Below are 27,272 nucleotides of genomic sequence, written 5' to 3'. Positions count from 1 at the left end.
TAAGGAATGTTAAGTTAACGTTGTTAACATCCTGTTCTATGTTGAAGAAAGGAGAAAAATTGACAGAGAACGCCATTTTTTAGTCAATATTACAATCTATTGTGAAATCAAGGTCGGGTGCCAGACATCAGTGTGGTCTCCGCCTGTCTCCACACAACCTCCGCCCCTCTTTTCTTCTTTTTCTAGCATCCCTCAAGTCTTTAACAGGGTGAGGGAAGGGGGTGAAATAATCTGCACTTTCCTGGCCAAAGCAAATCTTTACAGTTGTAGTCATTGCAACGTGGAGATCTGCAATCTATCTCAACACACACAGACCTATCACTTTTGAAAATTCTTAGAAAGCATGGGCTGGTGCTTTGGTTACAATAGAGTCCAGTGTTATGACAGATCCTTTTCGACTTTGTAGCACTTTTCAATGAATCGCCGGTTGGTTTTAAACGCATTTGACACCCACCCACCCACCCCCAAAAAAGTCATGGGATTAAAGGTAGACATCCCCTAACAAGGGAAATCGCTGTCTAAAAAAAGAGGCGGGATCTTGATCTTCAGTGAGGTAGTTGTGCGTGACACAACTGAGGCTCTACTAGGGGAGACTTGGGTTCAAATCCTGGCACAGCCACAAAATTTACAAGACTCGTCCTTTTCGAAAGTTTATTGAGTGAGCTATTGTCAGCCTAACCTACCTGATTAGATTGGTATGAGGATCAAAGGGGCCGACCATATACTTTGCCTTAAGCTGTGCAATTGATTAAACTAATACTCAAAGTGAAGACTTGCCCAAGTCCACTCCAAAGAGCTTCCTACCCGACCAGAAATCTGAAGCTGCTGTATAACCCCAACCCCTTGGGCTAACTCACAGCTCATCGGCTGACGAAACTGCAACATCAATAGGATACCCGCGTGAGTGAAGGAGCCCTAACATATCAAACACTGCAGACAGAACTTTCAGTGGAGTCAGTCAACTGCTCCTAATCCGTAGTGGTGGTCCATCTGTATGATAGCGAAGTAGGCCTTTTGGGGCTTCCCCAAACTGACCCTTTCTTGTTACCACACTCGTCCCAAATCCCAGCTGGACGCCACTTGCCCTTGGCGTGACCCTGCCCAGAAATCGATATGGTGTCTCAGTCCAATGGAGTTGCTTAATTCATAAGAGAAGGCAAATAATTTAGTGGACAGAATAAGGGTTTTAAAGGAGTTCGGCAGTGCTAGATGACCGGTGGTCCATGTGACTAGTTCAATATTGACCAGACCTCGATTTCAACCCAGCTCTCTTCGATCAGGAGCACAAGCAGTGATATTTGGCCCAGAAGCGATATCCTTAACTGAAGAGAAAACCCGATTCCCCACCCAATCCGCTTAACATGCACCTTATCCGCTACATTATTACTAGGTTTTTCCCATGACAATCGCTCAATGAGCGGTAAGTATTGTATGGTGAAACTATCGTTACAATATCTGCATAGTCTAATACAAAAGTTGCCTGATGGTGTGGGTGGGTGTGTTTATACATATAGATTACATATATTTAGATAGGCCTCAAAGCATCATTAATTTCTGCCATCGGTCGACCCGTGTATTAATTTGAACAAAGTCGCATAGAGTTACATTGCAGATCTAAACCATTTTCAAACCTCTTTAAAGTTAATTCCTCAAACTAAGGGGTCCGTAGAAACGATGCTATTTGGAGAAGTTCATAGCACCTGCAGCAGTGCAGTTCCTGGGAGTCTTTGGGAGGTATCTTTGGTAATTGACTTTCAGATTGTTAACATTTGTTATGTAGATATTCCAATGAATGCTAAGGGATGGATGCGTTGGCCTCAACCGCGCATTTACCTGGAAGTAAGTATCCCGGCTGTCAACTGAGGTGAGCTCCGAGTGTGCTCATGCTTCAGATCTGAGACTGGATCCAGCAAAGCGAGTTTAAATCCCAGCCTCGTCCCGGTAGCTTTTGTATCTTTTGATACGACCAAAGAGGTGCTACTCAAAGCACTGCAAAGCAAGCCTAAATCCTATTCAGCTCAGTGGCACTTAAGAACATCCATAGTCTCTGGACGCAAGGATCCTGAAGGCACCATGTGCTATTGATTTGAATGACATGCCTTTCCACTTACTGGAGGATGTGTGCAAATCCCATTAATTTCAACGGTACATAAACTTTGCACGGGTCTGGATTGCTCGCATTGCCAATAAAATAACACTGGTTAGGTGTGCCTCATACACACTCACCTTCCCATCCAAATCTCCAAACTGTGCCGATTTAATTTATTCTAGGCAAGCTAACCGAGCTTCCTATCTCAGGCTCTTCCAAACACTAGGAAGCAAGTCCCCTAGAAATGGCGTAAACGTGCGAGGAATCCGGGTATTCTACTTGAAAGGCCAGCAAAATGACTGTCGTGGAATACCGACTGCCATCGGAATAATAAAGCGATGGGTTTGGTGGTCTGTTTCCCCAGCCTTCAGTATTTGATTATCACCTCTGACTCAGTTCTGCGACCATGTGCTAACGTGCACTCTTGAGTTTTTCGAGGTAAGGTCTGCATCAGCATCCTACATGCAGGCGGCATAATTCAGGGGGCATGAATTTGAGGGTAGGGGACAAGGTTTCCTTGGGGCACTAAGGGGTTTTAACTGAAATGAATAGTTATTTCTCTTGGCTTTTATCGCTGCCCATCTTTATAGCTTGCTGGCCAAAACGTTGTGACCGAGTGGGAGAGGACGACCGCGCTCAAACTCCTGCAGAGGGAATCACCTTTCACCAAAGCAGCGAAAACTGTAAAGTCAACTCGGAGATTGCTCACGAAGGGCTCGTATTTTTCCCTTTCCTTTTTTTTAAAAAAGAACTCTCTGGCAGGTCCTCACAGAGAATCGCTGCCGGCTAATATCTGCAGCGAGTAACCAGCCAGAGACAGAAGAGAGGAAGACCGAAGACAGATAAGTCCAAAAAAGACTAAAGATGAAGCAATAGCAAAAGCGGGAGGCGGAGAGAAACTGGAAGGGTTTTTTTAAAACAAAAAAAAAACCAGGGCGAAGGACGGGTGTTCTCCCCATTTGGTGCGAGGAGAGTCTTCTTACACGGCTGTGCCTAAAACCAGGCCGGATCCAGCTGCAAAGGTGTCTCCAGGTCAGCAGCACCCTCCTCCCGCCCCCTCTCTCTGCCCCCTTGGCTAGAAGTATGTGGGGCTCATCCGGACAAAAGGGTCAGGGAGTCGAAGAAGGATGAATGGCTTTTGAAAGATCCAGGCGGAACACGGACAAGCTGTTTCGTAACAAACGTCAGACGTGGCTGCTTGACCCGCAGAGACTAATGGGATTTTAGGAATGAAGAAGGAGCATTTCAGGAATGCCCACCCCCCCTTGTATCTCCTTGTTTCCCCCAGTCGGTCTGATCTGATAGCACCCACTCTGTGTCTGTGTGGGAGGTAGCATCTTTAATGTAACAAGTTAGATTGTGGACGTGTGGTCTTCCCCGGCTTCACTGTTTAGAAGGAAGAAGACTTGTTCCCCTCCCTCTCTTTCTCTCTTTTTCTCTTCACCCAGAAAAGTCCCATGCCATCCATCCATCCATCTATCTATCTATCTATCTATCTATCTATCTATCTATCTATCTATCTATCTATCTATATCTCGATCGACCGATCTAAAAAGATAGACGCAAGCGCGCACATAGCATAGCAATCGCACTCGCACAGGAAGGAAGGAAGAAGCATGTACAGGCCATGCGATCGCAGGCCCTAGAGCTGTGCTTGATTCAGCACACCACGCGGAGGGGAAGGGGGGCGAGTTTCTCTCTTCCCAAACATCTGCAGCCAGACATTTGATTTCTAGAGCTCGACTCTGCCAGACGTTCCCGAGGAGTCTTGCAAGGAATTCCCTGTCCGCAACAAACGCGGGCCAAGCCAAACCTCCACGGAACGTCACGCGATCCTTGCAAAACGTGGCCCAGTAAGTTTTCATAGGCACATCCTCTTGAAGCCCATGAGAACTTTTTGGGAAGAGGTGGCTAGAGGGTGAAACCCCAGCCCACTGGATCCAAAGGCACTCGTGCCCAACTGGCACTCAGGACCACTGAGGTTGAATGGTAAACAGGGAATGACGTTGAACCTGGAACCCCTGGACACGGGAGAAAGTTAGTTCCAATGGCATTGACTTCCTAGCAGTATTTATTTTTAAGTGGGGGATTAAGGAGCAACTCTAGCCCATCCACACTGTGGAATTTTTGCCCTGGATTTTCTTCAAGTATGAATTGTTCTTTGCAGTCCTAGATCGAAGCAGAAGGGAGAACATAATTGGATAGCTCAGTTGGTTAGAGTGTAGTGCTGATAACACCAAAGTAGCTGGTCCTATCCCCCTATGGGACATGGTTGGGCTAGATCAGGGGTCTGCAACCCGCGGCTCCGGAGCCACATGTGGCTCTTTTACACCTTTGCCGCAGCTCCGGGGCGGATACTAGTGAGGGGAGGAGGCGCATTGTGCGCCCCAACACTCCCCACTGTGGCGGGCGCTGTACTGGCTGTGACGTCGCATGGGGGCGGTGCGTGCATTAGTCACGCACCGTCCCGACGTCACCTTCCCGCCCACTGTCAGATCGCGGCTCCGGAGATATATTTGTTTTAAATGTCACAATGATTTTGCGGCTCCCAGTTTTTTCTTTCTTCGGAAACGGGTCCAAGTGGCTCTTTTTGTCTTAAAGGTTGCAGACCCCTGGGCTAGATGTTCCTCAGGGTTCTTTCCAACTCCATGATTCTGTGATGTGTGGATAATGTGGAGGGGAGACCCACGCCTTCGTGGAAGGGCCTTAAGGCTAGTTCACACACCTATCACACATCATAGGACTGGTTCACTCAAAGTCTGAAACATCTGGTGTTGCCTCCTGTGTATGAATGGGCCACTATAGATCATATGCCAAACAGAACTTTCCCCTTTCTCCCTACTACCTCCTCTCTACCTTAAACACAATACTTTTCAATAGAGTCAGTTCAGACTTTCACTTACCATGTATCAGAAATGCATGCTAATCAAATGCTGATATAGTAGTAAATGTAGGAACCGCTTACATCTAAGAAAGTATGCCTCGGATTGTGGTGACAAGTGGTATCTATGGTTGTGATACCAGCTAGCAGTAACAGACAGGCACAATACAAAATGCATGTTTGTACCTTGCAGGCCTCTCTCAGGTAGACATACCTACTAGTGCACCTGTTTGCTCCCAGGTTAGGTTTAAGGTTTTAATATTAACGTATAAGATCCTAAGCAGCTGGAGACCAGGTTACCAATGCAGATCTTCCCAGTTACGGAAATCATCATCAAAGGCCTTCTGGGTTGTGGCACAGCCTGCAGATGGCCATCTGGCAACAACCAGCAAGAAGGCCTGTTCTGCATGGCATCCAAACTCTGGGGTGGCCTCTCTCCAGAACTAAACCAGACACCAACATTGATACTCTCTAAAATGTCCTTGTTGGCCTGGCTGTGGTCATTTCTTTGCTAAGCAACTGTAGAATGCCAGGTATTCTTCCTGACTGACTGAGCTTGATGTAAATTGTATAGGTATAGCCTTTTATGATACTACTGTACACCTCCTTGAAATATATCACCTAACAGGTGATATATGCATATTTTAATTAATGAACAAATCAATCCAATCTAAAAATCAAAAGGAAGGAAGAATCACAAACAAGTTAGGGCTCTAATCATGTACAAATTAGCTGCAGCTCCCAATTTATTTTCATTTAGCAGGTTTATGCTCTCAAAAATACACCTAGACAGTAGACACACAGGCATAAATGACCTTCAGTGGAGATGCACACACACATATACAAATAGGCACCATGCCATACAAACATATCTATACCCTTCTGAGTTTGGGCACCTATGGTATGTAGTCAACAGTACCCACACAAATAGACCATGCTCCTCCAGCAATACTGTGCACACGGATTGATACATTTAAGCCGAAATTGCTGGATCGATTTTTAAAAAATAATATAAGTTTCCGTGGATCCAGGCCAGGTACGCTAGATTTGTGGTGAAAACTACTGTAAAAATGGCGCACACATACACAGGAGTGGAGAGCTCTCACTTTTAGCTTCTTCCCAGAGGTGGGTGGGAATAGCTTATGTGAAAAATATAGGGGAGGGTCCATTTTATGATAAAAACAGTAACTTAGAATATCTACTATCTCAATCAGGAAATGAGCTCAAGCAGGAAAAATTAGGCATTGAGAGAGTTTCACTCCCGCATTGACACCAAGCAACCTAAAATGCTTAAGTCAGGGAGGATCGTGTCCCGAGACGACCCTAACATAACGTTTGAAGAAACCCCAAATACACACGGCCAGATCCATCACGCTAAAAGTGAAGAATCCTGTCCTAAACACCTTAGACTCTCATAGGTTTCAATGCCATCTAATAACCATCTTTCAGCCTCCTGTAAATCAAGGGCCATGATCCTGCTCCGTTCCAAGCAGGATCAGACCGATAACCAGACCGATTGGAATAAACGCCTGCTTAGAAGCAAATCCCACTAAGTTTAATGGGGTTTACTCCCAGGTAAAGCTGGTATAGGAGTCCAGCCTAAGCCTCGCTGGTAAGTAAAGGGGCGGTTTTTCCACAATACTCTGCTTCAAGATCCGGATGCACGCATACTCGGTAGTAAGTTCCCTGGAAATAAATGGGGTTACTTTCCAGGAAACGTGTTAAGAGGACTGAGGTGCAGAATGTCTGAAATCCGAGTTTGGGCCGGGAAACATCTATTATCCACGCTGAGGAGCGAATGCATGCAGCCATGGATACCGACAGGTAAACATACATAGACACACACCCGGCCCCACACAAATAACACAAACCTCTTGTGATTTATCTCCCCGTGAGCTATCCTGATGCGGATCCCGAGATTATTATTTTTCTACCCATTTTAGGAAGAAGTTGTCTCGTGCCCAGCAAGATGGTTTCCAGATAGAAGAGAACTGCTTACGTTTCAGAAACGCGCCTCTGTGCTTTTTGCCCTCGGAGAATAAACATTCTCACCATCACCACCCGAGAACGGCCGCATTTCTTCGGGTGTGGCTGGAGAATATCTAGTGGAAGGAACCACCAACAAGGCGCTTTCTTAACAACAAGCCTGGAAAAGCGGGGTGGGGGTGGGAAGCTAAGGAGAGAGAACCGTGACCTTCTCCAGCGTTCCTCGGTCTGGTCCAATATAAATATATAGGGCAGGAGACTCTTCAGACCGATTTGCGTTCAATGATCGTGCTGTTCAATATGTTTATATGTACATTGCTTTCTACATATTCTTGCTAAGATTTAAAGCGCGGGGCGTGATGCAACCTTTCTGTCGGTCCCGGAAATGTGGTGCGGCGGCGGGTAGATATTGTGTGTTTTCTGCAAGCGGCGCGATCCACAATCCAGCTAAGCCGCAACATGAGAATTTTAATCAGTCAAACATTAATTATTCCTTGCCCCCCATCCACAGAAACCCCAGACCCCTCGAGCTTAGCGTTAGGTTGAGGTCTACAATCCGGTTTAAGGAGGAAGTGAGAGGCTTTACTGAATTGTGGATCTGTGTGTCAAAAACTTTTATATCTATCTATATCTATCTATATCTATCTATATCTATCTATATCTATCTATATCTATCTATATCTATCTATATCTATCTATATCTATCTATATCTATCTATCTATCATCTATCTATCTATCTATCTATCTATCCATACATACATACATACGCATGACCTTGTTCCTAACATTAAGAGCCGCGGTTAAACACCTTTTAAGTTTTATAGGGTCTCAGCGGAAGAAATCGATCCACTTGCCCTCCCTTCCTCTTGAAATCACAGAGTTTCAAAAGCGAGTAAGACGGCAACTCCTGTGCCCATTTACCAGGGAGTAAGCCTCTCTGAGTTCAGGGGGGCTTACTTCTGAGTAGGCATACACAGGATTGCGCTGCAAGGTACAATTGTTTGAAGGTTGAGTCCAACTGAAGTCGACGGGACTTCCTTCAGAGTAGAAGTTCCTAGTATCGGCCCCTATTTCTGTCAAGGATCGTTCCCCTATCTCCCCCCCCCCCTTAGTAGTTAACGTCCCATTGAGGTTTATGAACAAAACTTCCATAACTTTGCCCCTCCGATTTCACAGAGCAACTTTTTCTTCCGAATAAGTCTCGCTTGGAATCGCAACCTCACTTCGCTTCTTCTGCTTCTGCTGCCGGAGCGTCCCTTTCCAATTCACACACAGCCTTCCCGTCCACCCAACACCCTCTCCCCAATTATTCTGGAAATAAACACTGCCAGCCATTAAAGACGTGTACAAACCAAGACTCCTTTTCATCCCCAGGATCTGAATCGCTTAGCACATTTCATTCTGCTCCCCTCCGAGATAGCGCCTGCTCCACGCAGAGCCAGGGGCTAATCCAGGCAACTCCATACCCAGAGATCGCTTTCAAGAGACAGGAGGAAGATATACGGTCGCTCGCAAAGGCCCTTGCAAAGAGAGCTGTTAACTTGGCACTTTAAAAAAAAAAAAAAAGCAAAAAGCTGCCGAATAAATTTTATGCAACTTTGAAGGCAGCTTTTGGATCTGTTCCCTTTGGAAGTTTTTACACAGAGGCAAATTCCCAAACGCAAAGCTTTAGAAAATGTAATGAAACCAAATGGAAACAAAATGCAATTGCAATCACTACTTGTGGCGGGGCGGGGAGAGAATCGCCTGAAAATTGCAATTTCTTAAATTGGGGAGACAAGTTGGTGATGACTATCCATCGCAGGCAGACAGGTTACCATGTGTATTTTGAAGGGATCCAACCTAAATAACACAGACGCACATTTCATGTGCTACGGAAGACCCACAGAATGACCTGACTGTTCCCTTGCAGTCCGACCCTATGGCTGTTCAATGTGGTTCAATAGGATTTAGGACTGAAGCCTTCAAAGACCACGCTATAGTTATCTAGTAAGCCGAATGCAACCTTAAGGGAGACCAAGGACTTGCAGAACAGCCTGAGAGGAGACTTAGACTTTCATACCCATTTAAAATAATGTCACGTTTCTCATTACAAACCATTCAGAATGGTGGATTGGTATACCCTGCCCCAAACTTCCTTGGAGGTAAGTTCCAAGGGACGCAGAGCCGGAGCCGATCCATTGTTACTCGGAAGTAAGATTCGCTGAGTTCAGTGAGGCTGGACTTACTCCCAGGTTAAGGTGTCTAGGTTTGTAGGCTTGTTTCTGCCAAGATGTTTTGAACGTAGTCTGAGGATGCAGTCAGCCATGTCTCAAATAAAATGCGAGGGGTCTAGAAAGCCGAAATCTACTATAAATTAAATGGAAATGGAATTGCAATCTTCCACACTCTTGCATGGGAGTAAGCCTGATCCGATAAAGGGGCATTTGTTGTATGCTAGAGCAGGTGTTGGGAGAATTGCAGAACTGCCCGGTCCACGCTCTCCTGTATCTAACTAAGATTCAGGGTGCAATGTCCCAATCCCAAGATCCGCCAGCTGAACAGCCTTGGAGGCGTTACGTCCTCCACATTTTATTCCCAAGCAGGTCCTGCTTGCTATCAGCGGAATCAACTTTGAGGTCTACTCGGGTATTACTCTCAAGTACTGTAGAAGCAAGTGCAACCTGATCCTATCCCTGTTTACTCAGAAGAAAACCCTATCGTTCCCCTCCAATGTGACCAGTGCCCCGTCCCTCAATATTATTAGTAGTAAGTCCTAATGACTTTAGTGAAAGTGACTTTTATATAAAAGGTTCAAGAGCCAACTGTCCAGTGACCATGCCATGTGATATGTTAGTTGCAGATAGAACTACTAATTAATTAAAGTAGGTCTTTCCCTTCCTTCTCTTTTTAAAAAATATCTAGCTACCTACAATATTACATACATACATACATACATACATACATACATACATACACAAATACACAAGCATTCTCAGTAATCTCAAAAGAAGGGAGGATTTTCAGGCATCCCTCCATCACGACAGACCCTGGCTAAAAGTTCTGCTTCCAGACTTTAGAGTTCTTGCCAAACAAGTAAATTAACCTGCTGCTCCAAACAATCGCCCCGAGATGATGTCGCTGCCCAACAACAAGACGCGCGTTCCCTCGTCAACCCTCTCTTTGTTCTGCTGTCCAAATTCGGGGTCGTGACCTAGCTTTGAGCAGAAAAGGCAAACTCGCGAGTAAACATTTTAGGAGGGCTTCTTTAAATATTTATTAGAGGTGCCGTTCGGGAGGACTTGAGGAGGAAGTCAGGCTCGGGAGCAACTCCCCTCTAGCTCCTTGGTAGGGCCAGAGCACAATCCGCGGGATCGGATGCCTGCTGTGTCCTTCTGGGCGGATGATAACGCCAGTGTTGGCTGGGTTTGGCTGGGTGGATGAAAGGTGGTGGCGGAGGAGGAGGTGTCTCTCTTTATGGGCACATTTTATAAGCATGTTAAGCAAAGGGCCATAGATGGACGGATAGACAGACAAATAGGCAGATCTGACTATATACGGCGGTTATAAATCCTTGCTCATTTCTCGAAGGCATGCATAAAGCGAAATGATTCCGACGTTTGGAAACATAAATATTCTGTTTTACTTCAGTTGAAGACATGCACATTCTACGCATACAATAATATATATATATATATCTTTATGTATATCATGCACAAACGCTTGCACACACATACAGCAGACGACCGTGTATGTGGAGCGGCTAATAAATCCAGATTGTACATTCAGAGCGAGAGAGGAGAAGGAAAGAGTCTACAAAAGTTGTGTTGGGCCCGAATGCTTCCAGTCTTTCGGGTCAAGTGTGTAAAAACTGTTGAAATAATTCTTTGTGACGATGCATCTTAAAGCCTAAACATTATGCTACGTTATGGAACCTGAAGGCTGCCTTATTGTTATATGGAAGAGAAAAAACTGTAGCTTTTAGGGGTGCCTAGTTTGTTTGGGGCACGACACCCTTTAGCATTCGGAAATAGGCCGCGGGCGGAGGGGCTAATGGAGGCCAGGAAACGCTCTGTGGGTCGGGTGGTGTCAGTAGCGGCATCCCCACGTAGGTAAGAAACACCGGAGGACACTGGAAAGAGGGGGGGGGGTGATATTTGCCTTGCCCATGGTTTGGGAGAACTAGGAATCCCTCTTCACTGGTATAATATTTGGCTCTGGCAGACTAAGAAACCTTTAATCTAAAATTCTAGTAATCGCCCTTTTCTTATCTCCTCTATTTACAAAACTCTCTTGGCGAGGCTTGTTTCAAAGGTTAACTGTGGCTGTTTTCAGCAATGCCTTTTGTCTTCAGTCACTTCGCGTCTCTCCCTAGTCAATGTGAGCCTGGCAGGGGACCACCAAAGCCCGATCAAGCATGCACAGGATACTCTGCCTTTACGATTGGTCCCATCATGGTGAAGGAGGGCGCGCAAGGATCCTAAACTCATAGGAAGTAGGTACTGCTTCGGGATCTGTCTGCTAATATCCAGAAAAAAACTCGCCATAAATGGGTTGTGAAGGGTGAACAGAAGAATGGCCATCCCGCAACCGAATCAGACATACAGGGTTCAATCAAAGCTCAGAATTCTAGCTTCTCTAGCACCGGCGACCAGCCGGGTAACTCTGGGTACTCGGTTATAATAAGCAAGGTATAAAAGAGATGGCATCTTCCCATGAGGGAGAAGTGCTGGCTGGGAGGATTTGGCAGGAGGCACCAGAATAAATGTCCATACTAAGCTGTCATCACAACACGGGCATTTCATGAAATGCCAGTGTTGTGATATTGTGTGTGTGTGTGTGTGTGTGTGTGTGTGTGTGCATCCCCAAAGAAAAAGGAACACATTCATAAAATAATGTGTTACTGTTCTTAAAATGGGGGAGAATCTAAATTCAAAATAATAATTATATTGGTCTCTCTTTTTCTTCTGAGTTGTCTCCCTCTTAGAAGAATTCTTCATCTGGTGCTAACAAGTAAAGGCAATGGTTTGGTTTATGAAGGCCTGCAAATGTGGGATGGGATAGAAAAGAACCCATACAAGTTGCATTAACTTGTGTTTTTTTCCTCTGCTCATCCCCACCCCTTTAGTATCTTATTGTTTCTGGGAGGAGAGGGATGGGGAATTCGGACCTTTCATGATTTTACAGGTTTATAAGGTTTATGGACAGTGTCAAGAGTGTGGATAGAGACTTCATTGTTTTCCTTCTCTCATAATGTTGGAACCCAGAAAAAGTGGACTTGTGTCACTTCAGGACAATCAAAAGGACATAATATGGAACTCAGGCCTCCGTAAAATGGGGGAAGGGCCACTAGATTAGGTGGGCTTAAAAAAAAAAATACATTCATGGGGAGGGTATTCCTCAATAGCTATTGGTCACAATATAGCTAATGTGGAAACTCCATGAACAGGAGCAGTAGATCTCTGAATACAATATGCCAGTAACATAGGAAGCTGCCTTATACCATCAGACCATCAATACTATTCATACAAATGGGCAGTGGCTCCCTTGGGGGATTCACACAGTGGGCTTTCTCAGCCCTATCTAGAGGTGCTAGGGATTGAACCTGTAGACTTCCGGCTGCAAAGAATGCGCACTACCACTCAGCTATAGTCCTACACCAAATATCCTTCACAAACGTAATTTTCACATTTCCCAGAGGCATCTGAATGGCCTCTGGATTAGATGCATTATGGTTCAGCCCTGTTAGGCAACTCTTGGGTTCTGAACGTTCTATTGTTTGAACCACTGGATCTCTAGATCAGGGATGGGCAAAGGGTAGAGATTTGTCTGATTTGCAGGGTAGCTAAGTGTGGCTTTCTAATTCTCAATATTTTAATAGTAGTAGCAACAAAATGACTTTGGCTACCTAAATTAGGTTGAAGAAAGGAGCAGGCCTTTGTGTGTCAATACTATGATCTCAGTTGAATTCTGAAGCTGAAAACCAATTTCTAGACTCAGAATGTGTTTAGAGGCACACCTGTTCTTTAATCCTATGTGTATTTTGCACATGGCTCTGCTAGGTAGATCTTGGAGATCAAGTTCAGAAAAGGCCAAGTAGATCTTAGGAACCTACGTATGGCCACTGCTGCTCTAGACAACTCTGGTCTTGTGAGGCACTCACATGAGGCAAGTACACATAACTGGGATAGCCATAAACTGTGTTTCTCCATTACCCTGCCTAATAGTGCCAACAATGTGTGTGTGTGTGCGCGCGCACATCTTTCTGCATCTGATGGACTAGGTTCTTTCAAGGTGTATGTGTCTCATTATATAGCCCTATGCACACTGTAGCGACCTATATAAGCACCGTATTATATATTGTTTCATTGCTTTTGAAGATATATCATTCAATTAGTGGGTGCAATCCACACCAATCAAGGCGAGTTTCCCCATTGACTTCAAGGGGGTGTATTTGGTCTTGCTCATTTTTAAAAGAATGATAAATACTACTAAGCAAATGTATATTTTGGCATTTAAGCTGCAAGTTTTCCTTCCTTCCTTCTTAAAGGGTGAAAGCAGGGGAATCCAGAATAACAAGATGGAGGGTAAATTGAAAAGGAACTTCACTATGCTGAGAAAAAAGTGGAGCATATATAAGCAAACACACAAAAAATATATATACTGAAAGTGTGTGTGTGTGTGTGAGAGAGAGAGAGAGAGAGAGAGAGAGAGAGAATGAGAGAGAGAGAGAATATAGTGGTTTAGAGAGAGAGAGAATGCTTCCTTTTGCATGTCTGTATTGCATCTCCTAAATAAATATCATGCTTTGTTTTCTGAAGCCTCATTCTTGCATAAATCCTCAGAGCTAATACATATGCTTTTCCACAAAGGAAACCAACCTGCATCAACATTTGGCTCTTGGTTGTTGTTAAGTACGCTTTTTTAACATAGAAAAAGGAAAAAAAGAAAACAAAGAAAGTGGCCTTTGCCAGAAATTGCTGATGCCATTAACAGAAGGGTGGTTGGCTGTTTGCAAGGAAATACTAGTCTTTCACTAAAGTCCCAAAATGTTTGGTTTGGTACCTTGCCCATCAAAATAAATCAAGGCGACAGATTAGGAAGTACATAAAACTATATCTGTGGATAATGATATACGAGACCACAATAAATATAAGTTACATGTTGGAGCTGCTGGCAGTTATGGTTAGAAACCCGTAACTCATTCATTTAACCCTGGCGGAATGTTTGTCTTTTAATTACAATTAAACAGCGTACTTGAACATTTCTCTCTCTCTCTCATATGAGCTGCATGGAGAGAGACAAGAGAGAGAGAGAGAGAAAGAAAAAGAGGGAAACTAGAGAAGATAAGAGACTGGAAAAATCCTGAGACATAATTTGCTAACTGGCAGCTTAGGGAGCTAAGCCACGGTACCTTATCCTATAGCACTGCGGGGGGGGGGGCTTGTTGAGAGGGAGAATGGAGAGTGGGGTTGTGGGGGGGTTTAAGCGCACACATGTAATTGTGTCTTAAGTTGAAAACATCCCATCCAGTTTTTTTTATAGGGGTTGGTGTTGTTGTTTTTTTGCAGTTACCCCTTTTCAGAGAATTACCTCTCCAAACAATATTTGAAGCCACTGGAAATAAAAGGGAGTGGGGAACACAGCGTCTCCACCGCCATCACCACCACCCTTGGCCTCTTGGAAGTCCCATTGCCCATGGTGGGGGGGGGGAAAGAATTTTTCTAACGCATTATTTTATGGCCACCGAAGCCCCTGTGAAGTGTTTCCTCCAGCGCTGCTTCCTTGCTGCTAGAAGAAGCATTGGTTCCCATCACCAAAACTTTATTTATTTATTTATTTATTTATTTATTTATTTATTTATTTATTCACTCATCCATTAAAAAGGAAGAAATACAACTTATAATCAGTGTGACTTCACACAAACTGGGCGCCAGGGACTCACTGGAGCGCTCCCGAGCAAGTCTCTAGGCTCCAAGGAGCTTATGACACCCCCCTCCACAAACATTCTCACCTTTCGCCTGACTTCTGCTTCTTTTGGCTCAAGAAGATAAGTGAAGAACAATAATCCGGGCATGATTTAATAGTGAAATCGATGCCATTCGAGAGGAGTAGAGGAGCCCAGCCCCTTGGTGCCATGCCCCAAGTGGGGGCAAGGAAGGAGCACAGACTTTGGTATCAAGAGGCGACCCATCCATTCGGTGGAGCGGGGAGCGATTTCCTGGAAAGCCCTGCCAAGACTGGAGTCTTGAGCGCCCCAGGAGACCTAGGAGCACTGAACATCAAGTCCATCAGGTTTGAAAGAGGAACCCATGGAAAGACCAACCATGCTACTGCTGGTCTGACGATAGGCTTACTACCACCACCACCCGTTCTATCCGTCGAGGCATAGTGTGGAACAGCCAGCAACAGAGAACACTGATCCCTCACAACTTTTCTTTTCTAGTTCCTACGTGCCAGAGGAAATGTAGCTACAGAAACCATCAAAAGCGCCTGGTAGCATCTGAATAGACTAGCAGATTTCCCCACTTTACCCCTTTCCATTAAAGGAGACAATTATTATTATTATTATTATTATTTTTTAAAAAAGAAGCAACCATCGTCGCCATCATAGCTATGCGTTTTTAAACTGCTTTAAAAGAAAAAGGAAAACTTTAAAAGGAAACTTACTTGGCGTTAGGAGCTTCGCTCTAGCCATAGGATAGCCAGCTGGGAAATCTTCCAAGCTATGGGAAGGCGGGAAAATGAGAAGGGAGGCTTGGCCGAAACTTCACCCTGCCTTCTTTTCTCTGGGGTTATTTTGGTGACAACACAATGAGATAACACGCATTGAATCTGCCCAAACCCTCACTCTCTCCCGGCCGCCCTCCCCACCCACCCGGCCTTCTATTACTATGGTAATTTAAAAAAAAAAAAAAGCCACCACAAAAAGTCCAAACAGTGGCGATGCCTTTAAATGTGTGTAGGGAGCAGAGAAGGTACACGTTGGGAGACTTAACTCAGGTCACTGGGGGCTCGGAGGTCAGCCTGAGTGGCTAGAATAAAACTGCTGGCGTAGAAAAGTTGTCCTCTGGGTGAACCTACTTTCCACCACCCCCCTTTACCCGAACTTCAATAAAGTAGCTTTCAGGCTCTCAACATGGAGGCGTCAAAAAGCTTTAAAAAAAAGAATAGGGAGAGAAAGAGCAAAATGGGTGAAGAGAGACGGTGGGGCAGGCTGTATCTCATCACCTCCCCCCCCCCCGTTTCTTTTGCCCCTGCTGCCTGCCTTTATAATTCATTCATAATCTCCCTACCCTGGAAGAATTGTGTCATGGCCAAGTCTAAAGGCCAAATCAGATGCTGAAGAATCAGAATTATTAAACCAGAAACGAAAACAAAACAGGAGGGTGAGAAGTTTGCAGAAAGTAAACACTGAAGAGAACTCCAGGAGGAAAATAAATAAAATAAAGTTGGGGGTGGGTAGAGAACCGTGGAAAGGAATATATGGTCATATATTTAAATATGAAGTTACTGAGAGGGTGCTGGCATTTTTAATTGAATATGCAAACTATACAGTTGCAAATGTGATTGATGCCTCCTTTTCCGGGCTTCCTAGGCAGACACAGAGAATGCAAGCAACACAAAGTCCTATCATATTCATCCTGATTCTCTCACAGACACTTGGTTATAATTTATCAAGTTCTGCAGGCAGGGTGTGTGGGTGTGAAACTTAAAAAAAAAAAAAAAAGTTTAGCACAGCTACACACCCACACATAGTTTACCAAGTCACTACCAGTAGAAGCCATTGTAAATTTCACACGTGTGTGTGTGTCAGAGTTTGAAGATCAGCTTTGCAACATATGGCCATTCAGTTGGCAGCACCATTATTCCTAGGTTAGGATTCCCCCCTCCCTTTGTTCTCTTTACCATTTATATGCACAGAGTGCTCGTGTTTGTGTGGGTGTGTAAAAACCACCGAGGGAAACACTGGTTGCTGTTCTCTTTTATCTTGCCCTAGCAATAGAGTAGGGAGACTAAGTCTGTGTAACAGAAGGGCAGATAAACAAGCGGACAGACACGTGAGAGATTTAACTTGCAGCCCTATCTTATGCATGCTTACTCAGAAGTAAATCCCACTACGTTCAGTAAAGGTATTCTCTAAAATAAATGAGTGAGATTCCTGTTTCCCCTCACTTGACCTAAGAGTGAACAAGCAGGCCCAGGAGTGATAAGGAAACATTCAATTGCTAACATGCACATTCAACATTCCCCTCGCTTGCTTCGAAAAACTGGAATCGTGAAAACACTGTTAAAGGTTTATGACTAGCTATTATGTTAATGAATGGATTTATTTCATACTGTGCAAAAGGAGACGGAGTTTCTTCAAAGGAATACTACTAACAGGCAGAGAAGAGTCATCCTGATTGGTTGATACCCATGACACTTTGACCATTAGCTTCTAAACTGATCTGGATTACAGCCACTATGTGTAATTCTGGCCTGCTTAAAATCAATAGAAGTTCTGCATTAACTTGAATGAGATGTAGATCGCTCCCATAATCTGTATCTTGTCAATCACTTCGTACCTTCCTGCCTCTTCCTTCTACCATGGGTGCTGAAAAGATCTGCTTGTCTTGATAATTGAGGGAGGGGGCAAGATAAAGTGACGGAACCAACTCCCCTTCAAACCCCCTGCCACTTTTCAGAACTTCTGCTTCCACCTCCAGTATATAGTTGCCTGGCTGTTTTCTGATACCCATAACAAGGAACTGGAATGCAATACAGCTCAACCCGCAACTTAGTTCTGTGTAAGCAGACTATTAAAGGCGCCTGAAATTTCATTGAAATCAATAGCAAATAAATTGGACTAGATCCTGCTACTTCAGACTAACTGGTTTCTCGTTTGGGGTGCTGGAATGTTTACGAAATACAACCAAACAACATTAAACAAGCCTCTAAGAGAGATATAAACGAAAGCACACTTCAGTCACATGCTTTGCCACTCTGAGGCGAGGACAGTAGAAAAATGTGAGTTGTGAAAGGAACTTGCTAATCTGGCTGTCTGTCTATCTACCTATCCACACATATAAGCATAGTACATACTAAAAGTGCTCACTGTGCAAACACATCTGCATTACACTCTTCCCAGCCACCCTTTCTACTTCCCTCGGGGATGTAAACAAATCCTGAATTCTCTATTATCCATCTCTACAAAATACCTACAACAGTGACAATGTTAAGCATTTATTCAACGTACAGGACTAGGGGCTTGTTAGCTATACAGGCAGTAGAAGGAGGGGTAAAGAAAGCTCCAATATTTTTATTATTATTACTATTACTAAAGAAATGGATAGGAGCTCAAATACAGGAAAGGACAGATGCATTTTAAAAAAATAAACAACAGCAACACAAAGCCTGATTTCTATGGACAGGTCTTCTACTAATATGCATATTTACACCTCACAAGGCTAGGACTTCCTAGTAGAATCTGAGGTCAAACATGCTGTGATGTCACAGGGTACAGAGGGTGCAAGCCACAGTCCCTAAAATCAATGGGAGATTTGCCATTGACTTCAGTGACATGCACTACGGCGCTGGTAGCCTTGTATTTAAAAGAACAAAAAAACAACCAACCCAAGCTTCTTAAACTTAGCTAAGAAAGTATCCACAGCTCATGAAATCAGTGTCACACGTTTCCACCCCCCTCCCCCACGTTTTCCCTATATAGTATGAAGCAAAGAAGGAAAATAACTCACCAGACATTCCAAAGTCAAATCTGTGTCACACTCACTGGTTTTTATTGAACAAGGGGACTTTCACATATACACTAAAACTCTTTTATTGCAAGTTTACAATGTTCATGTCAAATCATGTCCAAAAAACACAAAGAACCACGACAAAACGGGGGGAAAAAATCTACCTACTGACTTTTCCTTCCAACTTTCTCGCTGGCTCGCTTCCTCTCTCTCTTCCTTTGAGTCCTTCTTCACATTGAAATAAACCGTAAGTTTACCAGCTACTATTAGCTCCTGTGCTGTTTTTTCCCCTTGTTTTTTTAATTAAAAAAAATCTTTCTCCTACATTTATACCAAAAAAAGGAAGGAAAAAAGCCTTCAATGGTCCAATTTTTTTTTTGTTCTCCATTTGTAAACGCACAGAGCAAAATAACTACATTCTTCCCTTGCCTGTGTAATTATTAGCATATGCCCCGATTTTTCATCTAAAACAGAACATTGTGTTCCCCACCCCAACATACACGCACAGAGACACACAGACACACACAGACACACATAGCTCATCCTTCCACTCCTTCCCTTTTTAAAAAATAAATAAAACCCTGAAAATTGCGTTTTAAAAAAACAAAACAAAACCAGCAGGTATTTCACCTGACCTCTCATGCTAATAAGACATGCACCTAAAGCTTGAGATCTTTGCGGAAGACCTCATTCTTTTGTGTGTGGGGCTTTTTTTTCCCCTCTCTCTTTTTTTCCTTCTTAATATATTTAAGCACGGGAAAAACTACGAGGGAAAAAAAGAACCAAAATATATAGATATATATTAGATTCTATAAATAATCAGAGTCATTTTTTAATGGGGGTATTTGTTTGTTTGTTTTGCTTTTGCTTTTGTTTGTTTGTTTGTTTATAACCTTGTAATATCCTCTGCTCGTTGGTCCTGAGATGAGCTTTGCGAATGTTCTTCGCTAGCAACCGCGTTGGAAGAAGCAGGGATGGAACTGGTGGAAGAATTGGTAGGAGCCGTAGATCTCACTTTGGTATTGGGCAGCCTGTGGTCTTTTTTCCATTTCATCCGCCTGTTCTGAAACCAAATCTTGATCTGTCTCTCCGAGAGACACAGGGAGTGGGCGATTTCGATGCGCCTCCGCCTCGTCAGGTATCTATTATAGTGGAACTCTTTTTCCAATTCCAAGACCTGCTGTCTCGTGTAGGCAGTCCTGGATCGCTTGGGCTCGCCTCCATTGTAATTGGGGTTCACTGGGGGGAAAAACACCCAAAGATGAGCATGAATACAGAGACAGAGAGAAAGGCAGGGGAAGGAGAGCGGAGAGAGAGATGCACAGGGAGAGAAAGACAGATCTCCAGTGGCTCAGGGGAAAGAGAGAGGGGGAGAGAGCGAGAGAAAGGGGGGGAGAGGAGAGAGGGGAGAGAGAGAGAGAAAAGTCATCAGCTAAATGGGTTATAAAGAACCCAAGACTTTCTCTTCTAATAAGAAGGGGTTTCCCTGGCTTGAAAAGAGCCTGAATTATTTATGCACCCCTCGCGAAGCCTTTTGGAGTTTCACACATACATAACAGAACGAACCACATGGCTGGGGCTGCCCAGACTAGCTTGGCTATAAAATTTATGGTGGGTGTAATTACCCGCTCGGAGTCGTAAATCCAGCTCAATTGTGCTAACCCAAAGACTCTCGTTGAAGGCAAAGGAGGAGATGGGAAAAAGAAGGAGCGAGAGAGGGAGAAGAGTGAGTGAGTGAGAGGGGAGAGAGAGAGAGAGAGCTTGCAAGCATGGTGTGAAGGGGAGAAAAACACACATACTCTCTCTCTCCCTCTCTCGCACTTACACACACACACTAGAGAGAGAGAGAGGAAGGAAGGAAGGAAGGGAGGAGAGAGAGAGAGAGAGAAAAGTTGCCTACCAGTACTGACGTGGATTTTTTTCATCCATGGGTAGACTATGGGTTGCTTAGTGGCCGTGCTGCTAGGATGCTCGGGGTTTTGCTGGTTGCAGGCTGGAGGGGCTGGGGCTGGCGAGGTGGCTGCGCTGGAGAGAGCCGTTTGGTCACAGAGCTGCTGTGGTTTCTCGGGGAGATGGTGGCCTCCGGGTGGTGGTCCATGGCCCCTTTGATGCGCTGGGGGGTTGCCGGGACCTTGGAGGCTGGCACAGCTGTACTGGCGCTCGGGGTAGCTGGGTCGCTGTGGAGGAGGTGGAGGGTATAATTCCTGGTGATGATGCTGAAAACTGGACTCCCTAGTCCGGCTGTAATATTCCGGACTGTGGTCTGGGATGTAATTATTTTGCGAATATTCTTCGCATGGAGGAAATTTCGGATCGATGTAGTTAGAGTCCATCAAATACGAGCTCATGATCATTAATTTCTGGAGTGGAAAATAATTTTTCTCGCTTTGTCGTTTTTCTGCTCCATAAAACCCTCCTACTAGCTGGCGACCCCGTAAAGTTAGTTTCACCATGTGACTATTTGCGCCAATCACGCCAGCCGAGCTAGTCCCCGGATAAGGAACCAAAAGCTTATTCAAAATGTATCCAATTTGTGTGTGCGCGAGTGTGTGCCTGTGCCTCTGTGCGTGTGCGTGTGTGTGCGATCTTGTTGTTGTTTGTGTGGTCCCCTTAAACTCAGAAAAAGAGGTGCGCGTGCGTGTGTGTATGTGTATGTGTGTGTGTGTGTGTGTAAGGGGTTATCTTGCTGCCAAACAGAACGTTCTTTTCTTAAAAAGGCAACGTAAGTGAATGGAAGGATAATGGAAGGAAACTCATTTATTTGGCAGACAGATGGTGTGCAGGGAAAGCTCCTGTGTTCTTCTCCACCCCACCCCCTTTTCCAGGTACACAGCAAGTCCTCTCTTGTAGGGATCCAGTAGCTAAATGAGTCTTAATCTGGAAGAACTAGTAACATTTTGCACTGCAGATTGTGAAAGCATGCCTGAAATCGTTCTGCTTGCTTCACCTTAAAGAAAAGCTGTAGGGGAAACGAGGTGCCCCCGCCTCCCTCCCTCCTCCCCCCCCCCAGGACATGGTTAGTGTCATTGTCTGCAGTACTAGTCTCCCCCCCACCCACCCACCCCCTACGCACAATGCAAACAACCCGAAAACTAGAAGGCAGTTCAGTATTTGTAATCCAATTGTTTGCTGAAGAGACACAAAGGAGGAGGCAGGTTACCTGGGAGGCAAGGAGATGTGGGGAGTGGGGGGGGGAGAGAGAGAAAGAGCAGCGGGATATGCAAATCATCTTTGCGTCATTTGGAGTTCTCTAGAAATGCTCACCAACCTTTGCTTATGGGTGATCTGCTTTGGTTGCAAGAGAAGCTGCTAGTGCCTGTGAGCTGAAACAAGTAGAAGTTCCAGCCAGCCAGATGGCAAGACCACCAGCCACCCAATGCTGACCATTTTGGGGGAGACAAAGTTTATGGGGTGCTGGTAGTGGTGGGAAGCTAGCAGAGATGTGCTTTTCAGTTCTTGCCGGGTTAAATAATGGAAGGCTCGGTTTTGTTATGATTATGGAAAAGATAACACACACAAACATTCCCATCCAGTCTGGAGGCAGGTAGGTAAGAAGAAATATGGATCCTCATACAAGATTTACTGTAGTCATGATTTCCCCTTCATAGCCACGGATGAATGGGAAAGCATGCGTCTAAAGTCCATTCAGAACATTTGACTTCCTTGTGGAGCTTGGGGTGGTGGACAGAAAAAAGTAAGGCGCTGTTAAATTCCTCCCCCCTCTCCCAATATCCCTGTATAAACAGACCCCTGGGTAGGTTAAAGAAGCTAAGCTGTGATGCAAACATTTTAAAGAGTGCAGTTATTGCAGTTAAGGGCTTTATCTATAGCTTACATTAAGAAGATGGGGCACAGAGAGTCGGATTAATCCCTTGTACTGCTTGATAACAATTATAGTTGAAAATCATAGCTTGCAGGGCATTGCAATATTTTACTTGATAACAATAAAAGTGACACATAAAGTTAACTGTTTATGTTTTATTTATTAGACTAAATGTGCCAGCGGTGTCGGAGGCTCTGGGCTGGTTGTAACAGTTTTTATGGGGCTGTAAAACGCCATAAATCAGTCACTTGAAATTGTTAGGTCTCTCTCTCTCCCTCTCTCTCTCTCTCTCTCTTTCTGGCAAGGGCTTGTGTGAGCTTGTGTTTGCGATGACTGCTGTTCCTTCTATCCAAGAAAAAAGTAGCAATTGTGGATTTTATTATCAGAAGCACGCTTTACCTTCCCTGTTATTTTAACTATTTATTCACGATCTAGCTGTAACAAAGCCCCACCACCACCACACACACTTTGAAGCTGTTTGCCCTTCCTCAGAATGCATGTGTATTTTAAAGGAACTCAAACACACACTCCCCTGGATAGCTGAAATCTTAATTATAACTCTAGCAGTTAAGGGGAAATCAAAGGAAGCCGGACATTAACAAGGCTCTGCATCGTCCATATACTCCCCTAGAGACGAATTTGTGATTGAGGCGCTCACACAACTTCGATTCTACAGGGTGCATATGAACGACTGGAGAATGTGGCCTTTGTGGTACTGGGGGAAGGTGGGAAGCGTATTCCCCTCCCCCACTGATTTGTTCCAGAATGTCTTTTTGTTTTGTTTTGGGGTTTGTTTGTTTTTCATGGATGTGGCGTGAGGGAAAGGAGAGCAGCTGTCAAGACTTCCTAAAAAGTCGTTTAACAAGCTAAGCCCTTTCCAGGTAGGGCATACATATTTCTGAGAGGATCCCTTGCTTTTATCAAGATGGGATCCACGCTTTCACAGCTTTGGGAACAGAGCTATGGAAGACAACCTCCCACTTTTTTTTATAGCTATTAACATTTATGGTTCCTATTGGATTATTATTATTATTATTAATCAGTGCATTCACTAAGTAAGTAAGTAAGTTCCTCCTTGCTGCTTTATTCTGGTGCACCCCCCCCCCCATCTCTGTATAAGGACCGTACATGGGTAGTTTTCAATCCATCTATGGAGAACTGTCAACCTGTTTGCTTATGGGCTGGTTGATTCCTGAAGAGGAGGAGGAAGAGGACGGTTCAGTCTAAGAACAGAGAAATGAATGTCAGAGGTATTATTTTGGCCTTTTCCCCCAGGCAAGCTTTTCAACTCCTGTTCATGTTATCTCTTACATTTAACTCTGCCCGTTCAACTCATTCTGCATAAAAAGGGAAACTGCCATTCTTATTTTATTTTACTTTGGTAGCCTAAACTGACATGCATACTTAACAGGAATAATACTGGCCAAAGCGCGTGGATAGCTGAGGCAATTTTATTTCCTTTTGCTGTTTTCCCTTAAAAATCATTGTGAACAGTCCAGAAAAATGTTGGCACGTGTCTAGTTCTTTCCAGTGGCAGAGTGATTGTACTGCTGGCTGTTCCAACTACTATTACTACTACTGAACTCTGGGCGGATTCTCAGAGTTTTTATGATACTCTCTCTGTGTGTGTGTGTGTGTGTGTGTGTGTGTGTGTGTGAGAGAGAGAGAGAGAGAGAGAGAGAGAGAGAGGTCGTGTTTGCCATAGCTACTATTTCCTCATTCCATGAGATGTATAACCGTGATTTCATTAACATGAGCTCCCCTTGCGTTGCTCTGCTGCTGTTACTACTACTGGTAATAGTAGTAGTAGCAGCAGCAGCAGTGGTTAGTATTTATACAGCCTTTTACTGATTGATTAAAGGACCATTGCATACACTCTCTCCGTAGTCCCATTGTTAAGCATCTACTTAGCTCTCTGCAGTTAAATTCGGTGGGATTTTAAAATGCTGGACATTGGAGGGATTGGACCCATTATTAATTAATTTCAGCATAATTCAAATAATATGAGAGGGAGGGAGGAAGGAAGGGAGGAAGAAGAGGAAGATCTACAAGTTGAGGGTGCAGTCTTAAGCACACCTACTAGGAAGTAAATGCCTATAAACTCCGTGGCTCTTACTTTCCAGCGAATTCAAAAGGGACTCCTGAGTAGGCTGCCTACTGTAAGAACGTGCTAGAAACTTGGAACCACCAACTTCTTAAGTAGTTCAGCATTCCTGGTGGGTGGTGTTTTTTTCTTTTCCTGGGTCATCCTAATAATCACCTACTGCACCTAAACCTACTCTTCGATATTTACACTTTTAATTATTTGTGTAGGTGCACATGAATGAAAGGGCAGCTTTGCCATTCCTGAACATAATCCATTAGAAGTTGAGTAACTTTCATAACAACAGAGCTTCCTTCCTTTCAAATCACACTGCAAATCGAGTAAGTATGCAGAGAGCCAGGCTGTATGCACAGTTACTCGGGAGTAAGTCTCTTTGAACTCAGTGACGCTTACCCCGAGTAAATGTATACACAGGATCCAGAAGCAAAATGTGAAAATAAGGTTCTCTATGTTTACACGAAAGTTTTGTTTTGTTTTGTTTTTAAGTACACAGGAAGTGTAGACAGGATTGCATCGTTAATCATACACTTTTTCTATATTTTTTTTTAAATTCCCCCAGTGGACTTGATTGCTCTTTCTTTATTTCACTTCGTTCCTTTAGTTTATTTTAACTGACCTTCTGCTTTCCTTGTTAAAATAGGCATTAGTCCCTTAAGTTTATAATTTTCTTAAAGCTATTTTTTTTGGGGGGGGGCATGTATTCCTCTCTTAAGTGTTTGGAAGAGTTCCCTTTTATTGTCTCTTTCAAAGAAGGCTCCAAGGACGTGTGGAAGGGGGGGAATTAGTGGGGCACAAACCTCTTTTGTCTCTCCAGTACCCCTCCCACTTCTCTCCGATTGGCCTCCGTTTCTCCCACCCGCCAAACAATGTCGGCAAAACCGGATTATTGCTATTATCATCATCATCGTCATCATCATCATTCTGAGTGGCGATAGCAAAGGGAAATACAACATTTCGATTAAATAATTCCTGGCCCTTAATTCCCAGCCTAGCCAAGAAGCGGGTTGCAAAGCTGGTGTGTCTATCTGGTTACCATTTTCAGGACCATTTCTGAGTACAAAGCGCCTACTTGACAGTACGGAAGAAAAATAAGTGTTCATTGTCCCCGCGGATTCATTGTGCGAGCCATTACCATACTGACCGCTTGGTAACCTACACCTCTAGCCATTTGCAATCTGTGCATTGGGGGGGGGGGTGCCTAGCCACTGAGATTTTGCTATTTCATTGTTTAGTAATCATAATAATACTAATACGAAGCCCCTTGTCACGAAAGCCACATCCTAGCTAAGGTCACACGCATAACTACCTCCCCCTAAAAAAAAATTGGGAGACATACAAAATCGTCAGTTCATAAAAAATCGGCTGCAGTCCAACTAAAATTCACTGGGGCCATGCAGAGAGGACAGCCCCCCCCCCCCGCCAGTGTTTTAGATTCGGTGTATTACTCACATATTTCAGTTTATTATAAGGCTTTAAAATATATAGTATTAAAATACAGTGCTGAGAAGGAAGGCTAATCTTGAATGAATAATAATAAAAATATATTTTCCCCTCTGACTAAATATCCAGATCCAAGAATGTATTTTCTGCATCGCCCACCCCCCGCAATTTAAAATTGGGTTCACTCCCTCTTCTAGAAAATATCACCATCCTCTAAGAAGTTCAAAGAGTGGATTTTAAAAGTGTGTATTAGGGGAAGGGAGTCAAAATACAGCTATTTTTTTTCTGGTGGAGGGGGTATATCTTTATAAAGTTGGTCTTTCTATGATACCATGAAACAATAAAAAAAATTAAGCACACTTTCATTTGAAAACAAAAGTTAAAAACAAAAGCATAAAGTGCCACAAAATCATTGGGTGTTCTCCCCCACCCTTGTTCCCCACAATAAAAAGAGACAGGTCTAATTTATGCAAAGAAATATGCAAATGTTTAATTGATTTTTCTTTAAATCTGTTGTCACTAAAAGTAATGAGTTGGTGCAAACCGATTTGAATAACCAAAGCATGTCACCAGAAGTAAAATAATAAAAATAAAAATACCCACGACCACATATACACATATTACCCCTTGTAGGTTCTCCAAAAAGCAAAAGCCTATAAATATTTATTCCTCCGTTTAAAACCCTTAAAAACGAACTCTTCCTGTTTGTTCGAAAAAGCACATATATGCAAACCATCTTCTCCTTCCCTCTTCCGCAAGCACCCCAACCCCCACCCAGCCCCCATTTACCCCTCCCTCCCTCTCCCAGGAATTCAATTTTCTTCAAATCTCGTTGAAAGTGGCTTTTTAAAAAGTGGACGCATTTTAATATTGCTTAGACGGCGTGACCTGAATTTCACCTCAACTGTTTGACTTGATCCAATAGGTCACTGCCAAGGAGTTATTGATGGGGAACCTCCATTGAAATTTGTCTCCTCGCAAATGGCCTTTAGATCTTCTAGCGAGTTCAATAACTAGTTATAATGTAGAAGGGAAAAAATGAAGCCCAAAGGCAAACGAATATGATGTTTCATTTTTATGCTGGAGAAATTGTTGGTTTTTCTTTTCCCTTTCCTTACACCCCCGCCCCCACCCCATCCCACCCTTTTCACCCGCTCAAAACAATAACAAAATCTGATTTGGGCGAAAGCATCGCCCCGCCCGCCTTCTCCTCCCCCCTCCCCGCTAGCCC

At 44.0% G+C, this 27,272-nt stretch overlaps 3 protein-coding genes across 7 annotated transcripts in view; all 3 read right to left on the bottom strand.

Annotated features, from left to right (window-relative positions):
* LOC144324860 (uncharacterized) overlaps positions 1-15,424 on the bottom strand; it is a 31,897-nt gene extending 16,473 nt beyond the window's left edge. For both annotated transcript variants that reach the window (XM_028721588.2, XM_028721590.2), the window contains exon 1: positions 14,951-15,424. In XM_028721588.2, coding sequence (XP_028577421.2) covers positions 14,951-15,075 — 125 coding nt within the window. In that variant the 5' untranslated portion in view covers positions 15,076-15,424. The remainder of the gene's footprint in view (positions 1-14,950) is intronic.
* The window catches only part of LOC114593076 (uncharacterized), a 126,069-nt gene that overhangs the window by 82,428 nt on the left and 16,369 nt on the right, over positions 1-27,272 (bottom strand). Inside the window, exon 1 of one of the 4 annotated variants that reach the window (XR_003705583.2) lies at positions 15,607-16,139. The exons of 2 other annotated variants lie outside the window; for them this stretch is intronic. The gene's annotated coding sequence lies outside the window, so the exon portion shown is untranslated. Of the gene's footprint in view, positions 1-15,606; positions 16,140-27,272 lie in introns of those variants that run through there. One more of the 4 variants, XR_013391753.1, reaches the window with a different exon arrangement.
* Positions 18,689-21,652, bottom strand: HOXC4 (homeobox C4). The gene is made up of 2 exons (XM_028721598.2): positions 20,575-21,652; positions 18,689-19,913 (listed from the first exon to the last, which is right to left on the bottom strand). The coding sequence occupies exons 1-2, from the start codon at positions 21,125-21,127 to the stop codon at positions 19,561-19,563; spliced, it is 906 nt and encodes a 301-aa protein (XP_028577431.1). The 5' UTR covers positions 21,128-21,652; the 3' UTR covers positions 18,689-19,560.

This window comes from Podarcis muralis, chromosome 2, assembly GCF_964188315.1.
Source record: "Podarcis muralis chromosome 2, rPodMur119.hap1.1, whole genome shotgun sequence".
NCBI lineage: Eukaryota > Metazoa > Chordata > Lepidosauria > Squamata > Lacertidae > Podarcis > Podarcis muralis.
The sequence above is the reverse complement of the archived record's forward strand: the minus strand, read 5'-3'. Positions and strand labels throughout refer to the sequence as shown.

Bases quoted from the DNA above. Each gene is read 5' to 3' on its own strand.
- HOXC4 (XM_028721598.2), bottom strand. From the start codon at position 21,127: ATGGTGAAACTAACTTTACGGGGTCGCCAGCTAGTAGGAGGGTTTTAT. The intron at 19,914-20,574 runs GTAGGCAACTTT...TTTTCCCCCCAG, and splicing joins AAAAATCCACGTCAGTACTG to TGAACCCCAATTACAATGGA.